General features: G+C 43.8%; 1 protein-coding gene across 2 annotated transcripts; it reads left to right on the forward strand.

Moving 5' to 3' along the window:
* Window positions 1–9,702: 9,702 nt before the first annotated feature.
* LOC123071618 (probable beta-1,3-galactosyltransferase 8) lies at window positions 9,703–19,484 on the forward strand. Of its 2 annotated transcripts, XM_044495202.1 has the most exons (24): window positions 9,703–10,082; window positions 10,348–10,447; window positions 10,786–10,946; window positions 11,085–11,282; window positions 11,361–11,453; window positions 11,614–11,736; window positions 12,205–12,440; window positions 12,681–12,852; window positions 13,321–13,416; window positions 13,504–13,707; window positions 14,093–14,255; window positions 14,609–14,696; window positions 14,780–14,849; window positions 15,673–15,801; window positions 15,873–15,911; window positions 16,271–16,349; window positions 16,644–16,750; window positions 17,514–17,782; window positions 17,870–18,060; window positions 18,171–18,437; window positions 18,533–18,620; window positions 18,717–18,842; window positions 18,927–19,036; window positions 19,131–19,484. In XM_044495202.1, exons 1-24 carry the CDS (start codon window positions 9,855–9,857, stop codon window positions 19,277–19,279), a joined length of 3,486 nt encoding a protein of 1,161 aa, XP_044351137.1. In that variant the 5' UTR covers window positions 9,703–9,854; the 3' UTR covers window positions 19,280–19,484. The 2 variants fall into 2 exon arrangements, with proteins under 2 accessions (XP_044351137.1, XP_044351136.1); XM_044495201.1 differs by lacking the exons at window positions 9,703–10,082; window positions 10,348–10,447; window positions 10,786–10,946; ... (12 more) ...; window positions 16,271–16,349; window positions 16,644–16,750 and adding an exon at window positions 17,309–17,402.
* Window positions 19,485–20,742: the final 1,258 nt, after the last annotated feature.

Here is a 20,742-nt window from a genome sequence, read left to right on the forward strand (position 1 = left end):
GGCTCCCCCTACATGTATGCAATCATGTGAATATGGAATATAGAAGCATTTGAGAGCATAACCATGGTAGAGTATGTAATGTGTTACATGTATCTTGGCCATATGCATCAGAGCAAAGAATATTTAAAAAATACCTTGATGCTCATGAGTCCTTCTTGCAAACAGTATGTACATCAGCAAGAACTCCTCATACACATGATTGTGATGCATATACTTACCTTGTGGTCTTGAGTTGGCTTAGGATGGAATGAACCTGCGTAAACAAGGTTAGATAACACAGATACACCTACTAGCCAGAGCAAATAGAAGAAACCACAAGAATACCAAGACTGGGATGACATGTAGAGAGTGAGTACCAAGTACCACATTGAATTAGACATGTCCCAAAAGGTAAAGATATGCAATGAAATTAAATGATTTCTTTCCCTTAGATGTCTTGCTCCCCCTGAATCTAGCATGGGATACTGGGAGAAGATAGGGAACAGAAAATCAGAGCTGAAAGGAACAAATGAACAGAGCTAATGCAAATAAGCACATAAGAACATGTCTTTCCCCTCAAGAAGACATGTGGCATCTCTCCTCTTGAACACCAAGCATCTGGATCCTTGAGAATTACTCTCTTCTTGAGTATTCTCTCCCTCTGGAGATCTCTCTCTCTCCCTGTGGAAGTGATACTCTCTCTCCCTTTGGAAGTGATAAGCTTGGATGTGATCTCTCTAAGTGATATGCTTTGATGTGATCTCTCTCTCCCCCTTTGACATCAATTTCCAAGAAGGGCCTTCTGGAATTTGTCGTGAATGGGTTTGATCCTTGAGTCACAGTACAAAGCACTGATAAAAATGTGATGCTTGTAGAGGACAAGATTCATTGAGTAGAGTTGGATCATAAGTAAAGATGAATAAGTGGCAAAATGTTTTTCCTGTAGTGAAATCGGTAGCACCGAGTGGTATGCTTCGGTTGCACCGAGAGGATTTGGTTGGGCCGAAAACAACAAATCGGTGAGACCGAGTTCATCACAGAGAAAACACTTGTCACCTCAGCTCACTAGACTAGTAAGATCTCACAATGATTTGCAAAGAATTAACTGAATGATATGCAATGAATTGGATGCAGGGAAATGCAGAACAGATAAAAAGAAAGGAATCTAGATGAAGTTTTTTTTCTTTTTTTTTGAAAGGGGAAACAAACATGCATGAGACAAATGCAAAAACACAGAAAGGAACACGAGAGAACTTCATCTAGAATTGGTCGGCGACAAAGTCACCTATGTTAGAGTATATTGACTTAGGAGTCAAGTGAGATCACTTGATCATAGGTCATACTCATCGTTTAAGCTCAATGGGATTACCATTTTTCTTTTAAGTATCTTGATGTATTCACATCTTGTCGAGTTGCTTTAGCTCATGTCTCGGAGTAAAGCTTCTCTAAGATGGAATAACATACCTCGGGTGGTGGTGTTGATCATGTAGTTGAACTTGCGTGGGTTGCTCAAGGTTGATGTAGCTCATCAAGAGTTGGGAGCACCACTTGGAATTTGAGTTCATCTTCCTACATGGGTTAGTTCTTGCAAGGAAGAGCACTTGTGTATCCAAAAATGACAATCATGAAACTCAACATAGATTTTTTTCAAAGGATATGTTTGAATGGTTTCGTGCTTCCTTGTCTTCAACCACCATAGTGTAGAGACTTGGTGATGTAGAGATTGCTCAAGATATGAGTAGGTTACAATCTCATGGAATTTGATTCAACCAAGTACCTACATGGATTAGATGACATGCTGATGTTCAATTCTCCTCTTAACCTGCAAAACACTTTCTCATCAAGAGGTTTAGTAAATATATCCGCTAATTGCTTTTCAGTGTGAACATGCTTAAGTTTAATGTCACCCTTAGCAACATGATCTCGAATGAAATGATGACGAACTTCAATATTCTTAGTTCGAGAATGTTGCACAGGATTATGAGCAATTTTGATAGAACTTTCATTGTCACAAAGTAATGGAACATGTTTCACATATATCCCATAATCTTTAAGAGTTTGGGTCATCCAAAGTAATTGAGCACAACATGAACCAACGGCAATGTATTCCGCTTCGGCGGTGGATAAGGATACTGAGTTTTGTTTCTTGGAAGACCAAGACACAAGAGATCTACCAAGAAATTGACAAGTACTTGAAGTGGACTTTCTATCAACCTTGTCTCCTGCATAGTCCGAGTCGGAGTAGCCAACAAGATTGAAAGAGGCCCTCTTAGGATACCAAATGCCAAAATTTGGTGTATGGATTAAGTATCTCACTATCCTTTTCACGGCCTTAAGATGACATTCTTTAAGAGCAGCTTGATATCTTGCACACATGCACACACTTAGCATAATATCGGGACGTGAAGCACATAGATATAACAATGAACCAATCATAGAGTGATAAACCTTTTGATCAACCGGTTCACCGTCTTTGGTCAAATCAAGATGTCCACTAGTAGGCATGGGTGTAGGCATACCTTTGCATTCTTCATATTGAACTTCTTGAATAAGTCCTTAGTGTACTTTGTTTGAGAGACAAAAGTACCTTCCTTAGTTTGCTTGATTTGCAACCCAAGAAAGAATTTGAGTTCACTCATCATTGACATCTCAAACTTCTCCGACATTAGCTTTCCAAACTTCTCACTAAAATGAGGGTTAGTTGATCCAAATATAATATCATCAACATAAATTTGGCATACAAATAATTCTCCATTAACCCTTTTAGTAAAAAGTTTAGAATCAATTTTCCCAATTTCAAATCATTTTTCAAGAAGAAACTTAGTTAAGCATTTGTACCAAGCTCTAGGAGCTTGTTTAAGACCATAAAGAGCTTTGCGAAGTTTATAGACATGATTGGGTTTCTTAGGATTGATAAAGCCGGGAGGTTGTTTAACATAAACTTCCTCCTCTATTTCACCATTTAGAGAAGCACTTTTAATGTCCATTTGGTACAAGGTGATATCATGGTGATTAGCATAGGCAAGTAAGATGCGAATGGACTCAAGTCTAGCAACGGGAGCATAAGTCTCACCATAGTCCATACCTTCGACTTGTGTGTAGCCTTGGGCAACGAGACGTGCTTTGTTGCGAACTACTTGTCCATCTTCATCTTGCTTGTTGCGAAACACCCATTTGGTACCAATGATGCTGTGGTTGTTATTGGGCTTCTCAACCAATGTCCAAACTTGATTTCTCTCAAAGTTGTGTAGCTCTTCATGCATAGCATTTGTCCAATCCGAATCTTCCAATGCTTCTTCAACCTTCATAGGTTCAATGCTAGAGATGAATGAATAGTTTTCACAAAAGTTAGCTAAACGAGTTTTAGAGCGAGTGATTCTCCCGGTTTGAATATCATTGTAGATTTGCTCGACGGGATGGTCTTTAGCAATTCTTGCTCGAACTCGTGAAAGCTTTTGCTTGGGTCTTGGTTGAACATCTTCTTCATCTTGTTCTTCTTCTTCTTGGCCTTCTTCATTATTGGCGTTATCGTTCTCTTGTCGTGGTGGAGAAGGAGGTTGTTGACGTTCTTGATGTACTTCCTCGTTTTCTTCATCTTGGTGTGTCCCACTTGTGGATGCTTCCGTATCAACTCTTGGTTCACCTTGTCGTGAAGTAGAAGCTTCCACTTGGACTGATGAGGTACTCTCCTTCACCTCCGTTGGATGAATCTTTCCAATAGACAAGTCTTGGATTGCTTTCGAGGGGTCTTTGTCTCCTACATTAATTGGCAATTGCTCTACTTGCGAGCCGTTAGATTCATCAAACTTCACGTCTACCGTTTCTTCAACCTTTCGGGTGAAATTGTTGTAGACACGGTATGTGTGAGAGTTTGAGCCATAACCAAGTAGGAAACCTTCATGAGACTTGGGAGCAAATTTAGAACGACGATGCTTATCAAGAATGTAGCACTTTGAGCCGAATACTCGAAAGTATCCAACTTGGGGTTTGTTACCGGTGAGAAGCTCGTATGCCGTCTTGCCGAGTAGCTTGTGAAGATACAAGCAATTTGTTGGATGACAAGTTGTCTCAACCGCTTCTGCCCAAAAGTGCTTCGGTGTCTTGTACTCATCAAGCATCTTTCTCGCCATTTCAATGAGCGTCCGGTTCTTCCTCTCAACAACTCCATTTTGTTGAGGTGTGTACGTAGCCGAGAACTCATGTGAAATCCCTTCTTCGTCAAGAAAGGTGTCCACATTTGCGTTCTTGAACTCCATTCCGTTGTCGCTGCGAACCTTCTTGATCTTCACTTCAAACTGATTTTGAGCCTTCCTGGCGAAGTTTTTGAAGATCTTTTGGACCTGTGATTTGTCATCGAGAAAGAACACCCACGTAAATCTTGAAAAATCATCAACTATAACTAGACCAAAAGAATTTCCACCGAGACTTTTGTAAGCGTTGGGACCAAAGAGATCCATGTGAAGTAGCTCAAGTGGCCTCCTTGTGGTCATGATGTTCTTCACGGGATGCCTTCCTCCAACCTGTTTACCTGCTTGACAAGCACTGCAAAGTCTATCCTTATCAAATATGACATCGTTAACACCAAGGATATGATTTCCTTTAATAAGCTTGTCAAGGTTTCTCATGCCAACGTGACCTAGTCGTCTATGCCATAACCAACCTTTAGAGGATTTATAAATGAAGCAAGTTCTAGGTTGAGCTTTTAGTGAAATCAACAATGTAAAGATCACCTCTATGTATACTGGTAAAGACCATTTTATGATTGTTTCTACGAAACACTTGGCAATCTACTTCAGTAAATAGGACATTGAAACCAAAATCAGCAAGTCTAGATACTGAAAGTAAGTTGTAGCCAAGAGATTCAACGAGCATAACATTCTGAATGGAGCTATCATGTGAGATGGCCACCTTCGAGGCCAACCACCTTACCCTTTGAGTTGTCACCGAAAGTGACATACTTTCGAGGACCATCATTTTCAGCAAGCTCATGAAACATGTCTTTATCTCCGGTCATGTGATCGGTACATCCACTGTCAAGGACCCATTCCTTTCTCCTGCCATATATCCCCGAAGATTTGCCATAAGACCAAAGTGTCTCATCGCATCATCAAGATCAAAGCCATCATCCTCATCCTCATCATAGTATCCATGTTCAACATCGTCATGTGGTGGATCAATTCCTAGTGAGAGTGATTCATTAGTATGAGTTTGACAATAATCTCCTCTATGAATTCTAGTAGCTTCGGAAATAATATCGCTAATAATTCCAACATTTCCTTTGGCATGCATAAGATTTGTAAGTTCAAATAGATAGTTGCCAAACATAGGATCATTGGAATTCATCTTACTCAATGCAATAGACTTATGAAGAATTTCATCCAGATTTTTCAAGGAATAATTAGGAAATCGTTCCTCAAGAAATTTCCATATAGTGTAGGCACACTCAGGAGTAAGCAGATTTCTAATCAAGTTTCTAGGCAAGCCTTTGGTGATAAGATTAACAGTTCTAACATTTCTAATCATGTCAATCGACTCATCAGGGGTAGGATGCATAGGATCAACATAAGGTGCACAAGGACTAGCAATGTACTTGTTCAAATGATATTGATTGAAAATCACAAGCATCTCATTTTTCCACTCATGAAAATACTCTCCATCAAGTATAGGCACTCTATGTCTAAGACTCCCCAAAGTAGACTCATCCATCTTCCTCCAATGGTGATTAAACCAAAGCCATGGAGACCAAGGATCTGATACCACTTGTAGGACCTTGAGAAGAAGTGTAAGTAAGTCTAGAGGGGGTGATTAGACTACTTGATCAAATAAAAATTAAGCCTTTTCCCAATTTTAGTTTTTGACAGATTTTAGCAATCTTAGCACAAGTCAAGCAATCTCTACACAATTCAAGTAAGCATGCAAAGAGTATATGAGCAGCGGAAATTAAAGCATGCAACTTGCAAGAATGTAAAGGGAAGGGTTTGGAGATTTCAAACGCAATTGTAGACACGGATGTTTTTGTCGTAGTTCCGATAGGTGGTGCTATCATACATCCACGTTGATGGAGACTTCAAATCCACGAAGGGTAACGGTTGCGCGAGTCCACGGAGGGCTCCACCCAAGAAGGGTCCACGAAGAAGCAACCTTGTCTATCCCACCATGGTCGTCGCCCACAAAGGACTTGCCTCACTAGCGGTAGATCTTCACGAAGTAGGCGATCTCCTTGCCCTTACAAACTCCTTGGTTCAACTCCACAATCTTGTCGGAGGCTCCCAAGTGACACTTAGCCAATCTAGGAGACACCACTCTCCAAGAAGTAACAAATGGTGCGTTGATGATGAACTCCTTGCTCTTGTGCTTCAAATGATAGTCTCCCCAACACTCAACTCTCTCTCATGGGATTTGGATCTGGTGGAAAGAAGATTTGAGTGGAAAGCAACTTGGGGAAGGCTAGAGATCAAGATTCATATGGTAGGAATGTAATATCTTGGCCTCAACACATGAGTAGGTAGTTCTCTCACAGAAATGGTAAGTTGGAAGTGTAGGTTTGTTCTGATGGCTCTCTCCACGAATGAAGAGGAGGTGGAGGGGTATATATAGCCTCCACACAAAATCTAACCGTTACACACAATTTACCAATCTCGGTGGGACCGAATCAACAAACTCGGTCAGACCGATTCAGTAAACAACGTGACCGTTAGGAATTTCGGTGGGACCAAAATGCAACTCGGTGGGACCGATATGGTTAGGGATAGGGCATAACGTAATCTCGGTGAGACCGATTACACAAACTCGGTGAGACCGAATTGGGTAATTAGCTAACCAGAGAGTTGGTCAGGCAAACTCGGTGGGACCGATTACTCAAACTCGGTGGGACCGATTTTGGTAATAAGTTAACCAGAGAGTTTGCATTGTAATCTCGGTAGTACCGATTGCTCAAACTCGGTAAGACCGATTTTGATAATGGACATACACAGAGAGATTACAATCCCATCTCGGTGAGACCGATATCCCTACCGGTGAGACCGATTTGCCTAGGGTTTGTGGCAGTGGCTATGACATCTGAACTCGGTGGCGCCGGATAGAAAGAATCGGTGGGGCCGAGTCAGACTTTTGGTTTAGGTCATATGTGGATGTGGGAAAGTTGTTGAGGGTTTTTGGAGCATATCACTAAGCATTGTGGAGCAAGAAACTCATTAAGCAACACCTCATCCCTTCTTGATAGTATTGACTTTTCCTATAGACTCAATGTGATCTTGGATCACTAAAACATAAAATGCAGAGTCTTGATCTTGAAGCTTGAGCCAATCCTTTGTCCTTAGCATCTTGAAGGGGTTTCCACATCCTTTAGTCCGTGCCACTCCATTGTTGGACTTGTCTGAAATATACTAGATAAAAGTGTTAGTCCAACAAGAGATATGTTGACATTAATTACCAAAACCACCTAGGGAGCACTTGTGCTTTCACAAGGAAGTGGTGATCCCGGCCCTCCCCTCATATGTTTATGTCGTTTTTAGTTGTATAAGTTTAAAAACTTGCCCACTGACGAACTAAGATGATCTATTGGGTGTCGCAAAGTTTGTTAATGTCCATTTGCATCCGATCTTGTGTTCGTTTGCAGCCCATTTTTATTATCCGTTGTTTGATCACGTAGAGTAGCTCAACGTTGCATGCGTAGTATGGATATGAGGCGCCGGATATGAGATACGCCGATGCAGAGTGAAAAATATGAGGCGTGCCTAGTCAGTGCCCGTGGATAGGATCGGGCGCGTCCGCGGGCGTTTGAGGGGCCGGATTTGCCCACCACGGTTGTAGATGCTCTTACCAATTTTTTGAATATCTCATTGATCTCCAAAATGCTTATGTTATGGTTTATAAACTTTAGTGGTCTTTGATATTTTTATTTTTTTGCGAACACGCAAAAGCTTTCCGCGTCGATGTATTAGAAGAAGAGAACTAGAAGCACAGAGAGTCCGGCGGCTTGCCGCGGTTACAACCATCCCCACGGCAACATATGGTGGGCAGTCATTAACTCCATATAGCACCCAACAACGCCCTACGTGCTAGAAGGTCCTATCTCCAGATGTCCGACAACCCCCTCGCACCAGAAAGCTTCCATAGCTCAACCTCATTACTGATGCAACGACAAAGCTCTCGAGCAACGACCGTTGACCGCTGGAAGACGCGACCGTTACGCTCCATCCATAGCATCCAGATGATGAGGAGGGAAAGAGAATCAAAACCCTTCCTCCTCTCCTTCGGGATCATCGCGCGATTGGCTGCCCACCACTCCGTGAGAGTTGCATCCATGGCGGGCACCAACTGACCGAGGCCATAACGCCAGAGGGCAGAGTGCCACACCTCCCTGGCAAACACACAACCCAGTGCCACGTGGTCTGCAGTCTCGGCCTCCTGCTCGCATAACGGGCACATGACATGGGACTGCAGGGCGTGCCGAAGGCGTTTGTCCGCCATCCAAATCGGACACCTCATAGGTAGCCAAAAGCGAAGCTTGCACTTGGCCGGAGCCCAAGACTTCCAAGGGGCCCGATCACACGGGAACCTCTCGAGGCCATCAAAGAACACCTGGTAAGCTGAGGTCAAAGAATATACCTCAGTCGACGTCCACTTCCAAATTATGCGATCCAACAAAGAACACCTAGTAAGCTAATGGTCTTTGAATTCAAGCGAGGTTGAAACAAATGCGTTATGTTTGGCAAACTTTGATCCAAATTCGGCCAAATGCAAACTATGATTTAAGCTCTTTAAATGGAATTCAAAATGACCTTCAGTGATCATTCCCTCACGACCTACAACTTCACAAGCAACAAGCATGTCGTATAGGCCAAGGTTGTGAGAATGTTCCATTAAATGTCACATTTGGGCGGCCTATATTGGAGCGGAGTTGAATGTTTGGAATGATTTAATTCAACATATTTTGAGGAAGATGCATTTTAGTGGAACATACATTCAAACATGTATGATGCTCCTTGTGTGGTTGTTCTTATTTAACTGTTTTTTCTGAATACTTCTTTAACCGTTCAACACCATTGGCGAATGTGATCATTGCATTGGCCAAGATGGGGACTAGCCCCACATCAAAAGGCTGACGGGGATCTTCAAGAGGGGACCGGTGGCAAGGCACGCCGGCAAGCTGGATGGCATCTCAAGAAGGAGTTTTTCTACATGTGCCTTCTCCCTTACACAGATTAGGTCACATTATTTGAAAGAGTGGTGTTATTTTTCATCTTATTTATCCTTTTATGTATTCGGTGGATGCTAATCTCAACGGGAATGTTTGATCCCACTCAATGTTAATGGAAACAAGACATTCCAAGATGCGCGCAACTTTTCATCCCGCATCATCTTTGTTTTCGACCAACTTCGGTCACCAGACCACCGCGGTCTGGCACTAGACACCACCGCAGACTCGTTCCCGCTTTCCACGCACCTCACCGCCGCTTGTAGCACGCACATCGCCATCTTGCCTGACACCCTTCATTGTTGTGCCAAGGGAGTTCACCGTCGACTTGCCTTCAACTCCGTTCACCGTCTCCTTTTCTCGCCGATGAGGCCAAGAGGTATTTATGTTTTTGGCTCAATTACATTCCTACCTTTTCTTGCTAAAATTCTCCTCAAGTTTCAACAAAGCTCATTGATTTTTGACCAAAAAAAAGAAAAAGAAACAACACAACGCATAATGCATCGATTCGACCCTACGACCATTCGCTATTAGCTCTTTCCCCATCACTAGGACCATCGGCGGCGCGATTTCAAACCAAATCCCTCCTCCTGAAACCTTTTCAGCAATCGTCACTCGCGAATCCCTCGCCGCCAGAACCCTAGGAAGCTTCTAGAACCCCTGCGAGGCCAGCGAGATGCTACTCCGGACTCCACCGCAGCGGAAGCGGCGGGCCGTCTCCGACGCCGACCCCGACGCCAACCTCGACCTCGACCTCGCCGTCGCCGTCGCCGTCGCCACCGGACGGACCCCCGTCTCCGACCGCCGCCTCGTGCCCTACGACTGCCCCACGGCCCTCGTGTCCGCCTCCGGCGGCGAGGAGCCCTCCGACGACATGGTCTGCACATACCACTGCCGTCAGATGGTGAGACCGCGTCGTCCCTGTGTAAGCATACGAGTTATGCAATTTGTGTTACTTGACCTGCTGTCACTTAGTGCCATGTATTACCAAGTTTGTTATAGTTAACGTTATATTTGGTCACGCACGCTACATTGATAAGCTCTCAGTTGATTATATTTTAAGGATCTGCAGCGAAGTACACGCTGTGAAATGGAGATCCCTAGTGTGATTAGTTATATGCCATTTTGTATACATACTGATGTTTTTTACATGTGTACATTTCTGATAGGTGAAATCGGAGTTTGTGGTGGCACTGGACACCGCGGAGAAGGCGGTTCAGGAGTATCGAGTAAAGCTTGACACATTGGAGAAACAGTTATCCAAGAGTGGTATGCTTTTGTTTACATGATTTTATTCTGAGCTTTTTATGAATACAGTTCATTAAGCTGTTAGGGAATTATATCTGTCGTGGAAGCAGGGAATAAGTATTTGAAATATGCATGGACGTGGAGGCCAAATAATATACTATACTCCAAGTTACAGTATATCATAGTAATAAGTTAACATTTGTTGGGAATAGGAACTCCATTCTAGGAAGAACATGTAGGTTCTGCTTAATGCTTGAAGCTATCTGAGGCTAGAATTTGGATGTTAGCATTATCCTGTTGCAAGCCATTTGATGCATTTACTTACAAACTGATAAACTTACTTGTTCTTAATACTTCAGAGGATGAAAGGACTACATATCATGATAAACTGAACTATGTTGAACAAGAACTAGCAGCAACAAAAGGGCGGGAGACTGCATTGCAAGAACGGTTATTGAAGGAGCTGGGCGAGTATCAGGAGCGATACAGGCAGCAAGTCAAGAAGATAGGGGAACTTGAGGTATAATTTTTTTCCCCTTTGGCACATGAATTCCATCTCATCGCCGTTGTGACAAGCTAGTCACACAGTCACATTTTTGTGTGCCTTATCCATGTTTATTAATTGACATAACTAATCATAGGCTTGCTGGTGCTGCAGGTTAAACTCAATAAAGAGATTGATTCTCGAATTAGCGCTGAATCATCTTCAGCATCTGCAAAGGAGTCGGTCAAGGAGTTGGAACGGGCTATGCAGCGGTCATCAGAAAATTCAGAAAGGGAGAAGAAAGCCCTTCAGAAGGAACTTTCATATATGCAAGATGACTCAAAACTATCCATCTCTAAACTTAATGCTGAGGTTTGTATTGTTAAATTCTTGTGAACATTGATTCTTCACTGCATGTTGGCTTATCTATCTGAACATGCCTGGGCGTAGCTTGAAAGAATGAGCCTCAGGGCGCAAAACTCTGAGAAGGAAGCAAAGATGTTAAATGAGCAGTTGGAGGACTTGAAAAAGCAATTAAATGAGGTAAAGTAATGTGATTCACATGATCATCGCTGATCAATATGTCCCACTCCTTTTTTCCTGCCGTGAGAGCCCTCATCAGATGCTCAAACTTGTGCTCATTGGTTTTGGTTTTACATCTTGGTACAGCAGATACAATGATTAACATTATGTTCTTTGTCAGTGTCTTCGCGAAAAGAACGAAACCGAGCTCAGACTACTGGATTCTGCTCCTTTGTCTGTTCAGCGTAATCCAACAGATGATCAGAAGTTAATAAAACTTTTGCAAGAGGAGCTCCGGAACTATGTGAGCATTTAGCCTTGACGATGATAGCTGATGACTGATGTTATGTGAATATTTGGTGGCATGCTTGTTTCATTTACTCCTTGATAAGGAAAGCCAATTTTATGACTGTCAGAATTATGTAAACATCAGTGTTGCACATTGCTGTAAGCTTACAACATGCTTAGCATTAAGCACTGATCTAGGAGAGCGTTTTGCTGCCCTATGTGTGGCTCTCTCAACTGCCATAGAGATAAAAAAGTTGAAGCTATGTAGGAAGCTCTAATCTTAAAACAAGTGTGTTTGAATGAATGAATGGCTTCTTTTATGGGTGGCTGTACACCCTAAAGCATTTTGGTAGTGCATTTTGTACCCTTCAATTTTAGACATCTGAGTTTTTTTTTCCTGTTATTATACAGCTTTTCAATAATAACCTGCCATAAAATTCTAGAATAATAAAGTGCTGTATCTATATGATTTCTGTATATCCAGGAAAAAGAAGTGCATGAAGCTAGAAGATTAAAATCTTCCCACACAAATGTTGAGCTGCTAAGTGAAAAGCTGTTGGAGGAGCAGAGTCGAAGGAAACGAGCCGAAACAGAATTATCTAAGCTGCAAGAAATCGAAGCTAAAGCACAGAAGTTGGAGCTGGAATTAGCATCATGTACATCATTACTTGGCAACATACCTGATGTGTCTTCTTACAGCAGCATTGCAGATTTGCAAAGGTATGAGTCCATCATCACTTTACCAAAGAAAAATTCTGCTATAACTCATCGTTATTAAACATTATTCAGAGTACTATCCTTTCCTATGATCATAAACAAAGCTGCGCAACTAGTAGATTTGATAAATTCAGGATGACTTTTGCTTGAAAGTTGTGAGAAAGAATGATATTGTTGGCAAGGACGTGTAACTTTTTACTCCTTCCCCATTAAGATTTATATTGTTATTTGAACTGTTGACAGGCAAGCATTGACAGACTTGAATAAATTGGGTGAAGTAACATCACGGTTGAAAGAATTGGAGGTTACGTTGGAATTTGCTGAGATCAGCAAGCAACGTGCAGAAGGTGAAGCTACCCTTGCCAAAGAGAGAGCTGAAAGTGCTAGCAGGGAGGTCAAGCGGCTTGAACTTCTGGTATTGTCTGCTGTCCCCTGCTACAACTGCATCCTAGGTTTCCATTTTTTCCATGTTTGCAATGTATACCATAAATACACTTGTAGTCCCATGCTCCCATTGAACTTATGCTGTGTAAGCTATCTTATTAAGAGATACTCCCTCCTTTCCGCTTTATAGGTCCTGCACATATCTCTAGGTTGTCAATTTTACTACTGTAATGTGAGTTGTATTTGTATATCACAAAAGTTATACCATTTGAACTTTATGATGGTATATATTTTATAATAGATAAATCATATTATATTGGTTAAATTATCGATCTAGGGATACGCATAGGCATTACAAACTGGAAATAGGTAGTACTTGCAGTTATGAATCTTCTATAATTATACATTCTGTATTACATTGAGTGATCATCCATTTATATGTCAATAATTCACATTGGCATGTTTTACTTTCCCTTTATGACTTATTTCATTTGAACAGCTTACTGCAGTGAGTGAAGAAAGAGATAGATTACGAAAAGATCATAATATGTTATCTAACCAAAAAACTAGGGATGGAGATGACATGTCATCCAAGGTTAGCAGGTTTTGTATTCTTAACATTGGTGGTATGTGCCGTTACAACTTTCTTAATTTATAATGCCTCTTCTGGGAAACAATGCAGAAAATGGAGTCAGATCTATCTCATATGGAAAAGGTAGTAAGAGAACTAGAGACCACTCTACACGAGCAGAGAGAACTAATTAGTCAACAACATGCGGAGCTCAATCTAATGAATGAGAAATTGAGCATTGAAGCAAGAAAAGCAAAATCATTGGAGCGAGAGGGAGATCAACTGCGCTCTCAGGTGGCATTACTCGAGTCTAAGGTATGGACTAAGGATCAATGTTTAATAGCCAGTGGCCAATCTAGCTTCTCTCGTTAGCAGGCCTGAGCTACTCTGGCTGCGGGAGCTTGATCATATGCTGCCTGCAAATAAAACACCAGTGTAGAATTGTTATCTAATTTTGAATTTCAATGAGGCAGCGGTGAATGTTATGCTGAATGACTGTTGTGTTCATATGTGTTATAGTTTGTTATAGTACGGTGCTGTGCCGCCGAAGTTTTAACTAGGCATGTCATCTTCCTTCAACAACAGAGCTAGTTGTGGGTGCAACTATGAATTACGCTATGAAGTGTACTAATTTAACCTATAGTTATTTGCTTTGTGTATTATGTGTCAACGCCATGAAAATTCTTGTCATATTTGACAGCTGGGTCATGGGGATTACTCTGCCTCAAGCACAAAAGTACTTCGTATGGTGAACACTCTTGCAATGGATAGTGAAGCAAAGCAGACAATAGAAGCACTGCAAGCTGAGTTAAAGAAAACAAAAGAGAGGCTGCAGGCAATCGAAGAACTAAAAGGGCAAGCTGGTAAGTGATCTTATGAATTCTTTTTACTACTACGATCTCCACATGTTGTTTGAGTGTTTGATTTTATCGTTTGCTTACCAATTTTTCAATTCAAAATTTCATGTGAGAATAATATCCACTGAGTAGCATGCAATAGTTAGTTTCGGTTTTTTCCTTAGTAAATTTGTCATTGTACAATTTCTGATAGCTTGCTCTTTGGTGTAGTTGCATTTCTATCAAAAATAGACATCCGCATTTTCTGCCGAATAACTTGTTTGTCAATATATCATGTGCTCCGTATGTTCAAGCTCTGAGAGACCTTGTCTGGTTTTGCTTTGAATGCATTTATGCTGGAATATTTATTTTATTTGCAGATGCTGGAACTGTAGTAGATGCAAATGTTGCTGAAAAGCTAGCACAGCTTAAAAATCAAGTTGCCACACTAGAGAAACGTGAAGAAAGGTAGTCTAGTTTATTAATTTATATCTGTATAAGCTTCTGTATACTGATTTGTTGGAGAGGACCTTACACCTGCCTCGAAACAGATACAAGGCAGTGTTTCTGGAGAGGATCTCAGTCTTCCGAAAGGCTTGCTGCTCGCTTTTTGGTTATCAGGTGTGATGCGTTCAACTCTATTAATTTTTCCGTTAGCTGTCTGAAAAAAAGTCCAGCTGGCATCCCCCAATTATCTGGAGAGTAACTTCCACCCCTAATTTCAAAGCGGTTTAAAAATTATATGCCAAATTTGTCAACGTGGCTGCAGGTCCCATATGCCAGTTAGGCAGCTTCCTGATCCTGCAATCTCTTGCATCATGGGTACAGGACGAGCATTCAGTTCTGATTTATCTCCTCATCTGTCCATACATCTGATTCATGTCAATACCAATTGGTAAAACGGAAAATCCATTGCAACCTAAAATCCAAAAAACTTCACATCAGGAGCCGTTTGGAAGTGTCAGTTCATGCCATGTGCAAGGGGCTGAGGCAGTGGAGTCCAGAGGAGCTCCAGCAAGCCAAGCTTGGTTTTGCTTGGGCGTCTGTCAGAGCTGTTACACCGGGAGGGGATCTTGGTGAGATAGCAGCCCAGGGTTGACTGGCTGAAGGCTGGTGATAGAAACACAGCCATGTTAGCAAGGAGGTGGAAAAGAACTTTGTATTGGGAAAGAAGTGCTTTGATGAACGAAGAGGAGTTGGATACAGCAGTGGATGTTTGGTGGGTTTAGAAATGTTAGGGGAAGGTGTCGGATTGATGGGTTCAGTTATTTTGCACATTTTGAATTATCAAGCCATGTAATCTCATATGCCAACTACGCGATTATACCACAATTCTCATTATTTTCCGGCTTCAACATTTCGTCCAATTTTATCTCGTTACTTGGTTCTAAGTTCTAACTATTCTCAGCTGTTAAACACCATTTTTCTTATTTTGTGTTTTTAGATAGTGATGAATGATGAGCAGCAGCCAAATGGGATTCATGTAACACGATTTACTCTGCAATCAGTATATGCCCAAACCGATGATGAAAAACTCGAGTTTCTCTATGAATCAGGAAGCACCAATATAGTGGTAGGTTTATTACATTGTTGAAATGTTCTTTTGTATAGTTTAACGGAACATTTATTTGATCTCAAATACAGGTCAATGGCTACACTTCTCAACATGAGATTGCTCAGCAGGTATTCAACTTATCCATTACACTGAAGCGTTTCCTTTTCTGGAATGTTCTACAAATAACCTGCAGTGCTGTTACAGTTTATAAGAGTGTGTAAGAGGCTTAACAGATTTAGTCCAGTTGGTGTATTAGATCTTGAGCATTCTTAAATTGCGCACCAAAGTATGGTGTGTGATACAAATTACTGTGTAATAAACTAATCTAGGTATTAGATAGAAAATATCCAGTCATACAGTTACGGGTACGGTGAAGTTAAAACTCCTGCAAGTATAATTAAGTAAAGGAAAGCCTCGAATTGTTTTTAGCTTGGTATTGAACCAGAGTTTGATTTACTGATTTTGATGATCTAACCATACTTTTCAGGTTGATATTTTCATAAGAAAGATGAATTCCATCCCAGCCTTCACTGCTAACCTGACAATGGAATCCTTCAACAAGAGAAGTATATGTTGAGGACAAAAATGAGTGAGAAATCATATTCCTATATTATATTTGTAGGTATGCTTCCATCTAAAAATTGTTTGTAGGTATGATGCTTTTATTTGTAGATGGAAAAGAATATCCCCTTGCAGAGACTAAAGGCTTGTGTATTATCTTTCCGTTCTCGCAGCATACCGGTCAAAATTGCAATGTATTGGCGGTTAGCAGAAGTGTGCTTAGGAAACGTATCGGATCCATCTTTTTTGCGGGAGGGACTACTTGCAGTCGTATGTTGAAGGAGTCATTCAAATTCCAGCATATGAAGAAGTTGAGTGGAAGGCTGGTGCTGACGGTATGGTACTATCAGATGGATGCCATTTTAGTTTGAACAATGTAAATACGAGCGCATACAATGTGATCCCTGTGAGTTTTGTGAACTAGCAACTTGATAATATCACATCTTTTGTGTGGGGAAAAAGCATCAAATCGTACCGTGCAGTTTTTTTTTTCCTATGACAACACACCGCAGTCAGTTACTTCAGTGAATCGCTATCCATTGAGCTAGTTTTATCCGTGGCGTGCTACGATCATCCACGGGTGCTTATGCGTGTTGGAGCAGCCCTTGTAACTCTTTGCTCTATTGAAAGCATGGTTATTATCCTTTCAATAAAAAAAAGCATGGTTATCCTCACGTGAAACGTACTGCGACTCAGCCGTGCCTATCACCATAAGCCGGCAGCCGTAACGTAAACCCGTGCTTCCTGGCCAAGAACTCCACAGTCAAGGCACAGTTCGAAATGCAGCATAGGCGTGGCGTTCTTACCGCGAACTGGGTGAGCCAGCCGGCGTGGTTCTCACACTGTCGGCATGAGGCGCGTCACGCAAACTGAACCCCCTCGCGGTGCATCCGCAGGTGCCCGGGGCCAGGGATGGGCAGATAACCGGCGCTTTTCATAACGCGAGACTGCACACAAATAAATCACCTCGTTCAACGGGTGCCCAACCCAAGCCACTCGTTTCCATCCTTCTGGAGTTTCGAGTAGCCAGCCTGCTAGCTGCTTCTGGCGCAATGATGGTGCGTGCCCGGCCGTGCGATCGATCCTATCCTAGCTAGTTGCTGAACTAATGCTGCTTCCTTGTGGCCAAACTGATCATTTGCGGGCGTGAAATTTTGATGATGATGCAGGCGCAGCCGCAGCTGGAGAAGAAGGCGCCCCCGCGGGCGAAGCCGCCGCTGACGGGGAAGGCCGTGGCCGCGCTCTGCGTGGCCAGCTTCGCCGTCGGCCTGCTGCTCAGCGGCTGGGTGCCGCTCCTGTCGGCGCCGATCGGCAAGGTGAACAAGACCTCTGCTCCCTCCGGCTGCGACGACAACCGCGTAAGCAAGGAGTTAGCCGGGGAGAGGCATGACCCCATGGGCATCATGAGCGAGGTGTCCAGGACGCACCACGCAATTCAGTAAGCCTACGCGCCGTCCACCATGCATGTAGACATGTAGTACGTGTGCATTAATTGCACGTTTCTGACGAATCCACACTTCCCCAGGTCGCTGGACAAGGCGGTGTCTTCCCTGGAGATGGAGCTGGCCGTGGAGCGCGCCCGGAGCGGCGACGCCGGCGCCGGCGCGGCGGGCTCGTCCAAGGCCCTTCAGAAGGCCTTCGTGGTGATCGGCATCAACACGGCCTTCAGCAGCAAGAAGCGCCGCGACTCCCTCCGCGAGACCTGGGTGCCCTCAGGTAACATGCATGTCATGCACTTGGGACTTGGCCTTGGCACTTGGCACTGGCGCAATGCAGCAACGAATTATATCATGTCTAATTTGTTGTTCATGGTCGCGCGGGTGTAGGGGAGAAGCTGAGGCGGCTGGAGAAGGAGAAGGGGATCGTGGTCCGGTTCGTGATCGGGCGGAGCGGGGCGGCGGAGGGCGGCGGCGGGGCGGCGGACCGCGCCCTGGACGCGGAGGAGGCGGAGAACAAGGACTTCCTGCGGCTGGACCACGTGGAGGGCTACCACGAGCTGTCCTCCAAGACGAGGATCTACTTCGCCACCGCCGTCGCCACCTGGGACGCCGACTTCTACGTCAAGGTCGACGACGACGTCCACCTCAACCTCGGTACGTCCTACGCACACGTGCAGCTTTGCGTTCCTCATTATCGAGTTGAGCATTTCTGCAATTTTTTTGACCGTTTCTGCTCTTTAATCTGGCAGGGATGCTGGCAACTAGGCTGGCCAAGTACAGGGCGCGGCCCAGGGTGTACGTCGGCTGCATGAAGTCTGGGCCTGTCCTGTCTCAAAGGTGGCACCCGAGCCAAAATCATGCACCAAACAAAACTCGGGGCCGATCTGAAATTTGCTGCTGATTTTCTGTCCATCTTGTTCTTGTGGGTCGCAGAGGGGTGAAGTACCACGAGCCGGAGTACTGGAAGTTCGGGGACGTGGGGAACAAGTACTTCCGGCACGCCACCGGCCAGATCTACGCCGTCTCCAAGGACCTCGCCGCCTACATCTCCGTCAACCAGTAAGCTTTTTTTTTTCTTTGGAAGGCAATCTGAATGTGCGAGACATTCTGACGATGTTTGCATCTGCGACGGACTATTTTCAGGCCGATCCTGCACAGGTTCGCGAACGAGGACGTCTCCGTCGGCGCGTGGCTGATCGGGCTGGAGGTGGAGCACGTCGACGACCGGAGCATGTGCTGCGCCACGCCACCAGGTCCGTACGCCGAGCCACGAACATACTCCTATCGTTCTCTCTTCGCCCATACTACGAGCTTGTCTGACCAGAGCAACAGCCGTGCGTTTCGCAGACTGCGAGTGGAAGAAGCGGGCCGGGAACGTGTGCGTGGCGTCCTTCGACTGGTCCTGCAGCGGGGTCTGCAGGTCCGTGGACAGGATGAAGCTCATCCACGACGCCTGCGGCGAAGACCAGGCGGCGGTCTGGGGCGTCGCCGCCTGATCTGGAGTAGTGGTGGGAGTAGCGCATGGCCGGCCGGGCGTGCTGTTTAATGTAGCTAGAACTTGATTTGGAATCCGATCACTTGGTCCAATGCTATTTTTTAAAGAGAAGGATAACTCGGGTTCCGCATCAAGCGATGCACATAATGATTCTAAAAGTATTATTCTCCATATCCTATAAAATAAATACAAAGATTCACTCAAAATCACCTTCCTGGCAACCACAGTCACTACACTAACACTTACATGCTTTATGATGTGCCATGATCTCGTATGAAAAACATGTCATCTAATCCGTTGGCCTCACTAAGCCGGCTGGTGGCAAGCCGAGAGCACCAACCGGTCTAACAAACCCTCCGCGTGAAAGACACTCTAGAATCAGCTGCCGCCATCTTCCACTGTCCCACCTTCAGGAGCGATCAACGCATTCACCTTACCAGGCCATTCTGTCGTCGACACCACCACAACGTCAGACAGCGCCACCACCTGTGATCGTCCATCAATACGCCTTCGTCGCTGAGGCTCCGCCACGCCATGCCGCCGAGACCCATCGTTGCTCTTGCAATAGATGCAACACCGCTCCTCCTCTTGTCCCCTCTAGCCAGCACCTACTCCAAGACGATGCCCCCAAGAGGGAGAACTGCCCCGAAGGCCCCAAGAGGGAGAACTGCCCCGAAGGCCCCATCATCGTCCGATCAGGGAGACCCAGATCTAGGGTTTCCCCTGGAGCAGCCGGAACCAGGCGACGACAAATGTAAATGACGATGCCTTCAACAAGGAAACACGCCCAAGACGCCGTCGTTGAAGGAAATATGCCCTAGAGGCAATAATAAAGTTGTTTATTTTATATTTCCTTATATCATGATAAATGTTTATTATTCATGCCAGAATTGTATTAACCGGAAACTTGATACATGTGTGAATACATAGACAAAACACCATGTCCATAGTAAGCCTCTACTAGACTAGCTCGTTAACCAAAGATGGTTAAGTTTCCTAACCATAGACATTTGTTGTCATTTGATGAATGTGATCACATCATTAGGAGAATGATGTGATGGACAAGACCCATCTGTTAACTTAGCATGTTGATCGTTAAGTTTTATTGCTATTTCTTTCTTCATGTCAAATACATATTCGTTCGACTATGAGATTATGCAACTCCCGGATACCAGAGGAATACCTTGTGTGTTATCAAACGTCACAACGTAACTGGGTGATTATAAAGATTCTCTACAGGTATCTCCAAAGGTGTTTGTTGGGTTGGCATAGATCGAGATTAGGATTTGTCACTCCGAGTATCAGAGAGGTATCTCTGGGCCCTCTCGGTAATGCACATCATAATAAGCCTTGCAAGTAATGTGACTAATGAGTTAGTTACGGGATGATGTATTACAGAACGAGTAAAGAGACTTGCCGGTAATGAGATTGAACTAGGTATGAAGATACCGACGATCGAATCTC

This window comes from Triticum aestivum, chromosome 3B (assembly GCF_018294505.1).
Source record: "Triticum aestivum cultivar Chinese Spring chromosome 3B, IWGSC CS RefSeq v2.1, whole genome shotgun sequence".
In the NCBI taxonomy this organism is placed as follows: domain Eukaryota; kingdom Viridiplantae; phylum Streptophyta; class Magnoliopsida; order Poales; family Poaceae; genus Triticum; species Triticum aestivum.

Coding starts and splice junctions, on each gene's coding strand:
- LOC123071618 (XM_044495202.1), top strand. CDS start 9,855: ATGCTACTCCGGACTCCACCGCAGCGGAAGCGGCGGGCCGTCTCCGAC. Junction 11,283..11,360: donor TCTCTAAACTTAATGCTGAG/GTTTGTATTGTT, acceptor GCCTGGGCGTAG/CTTGAAAGAATGAGCCTCAG. Junction 14,256..14,608: donor AGAACTAAAAGGGCAAGCTG/GTAAGTGATCTT, acceptor TTTTATTTGCAG/ATGCTGGAACTGTAGTAGAT.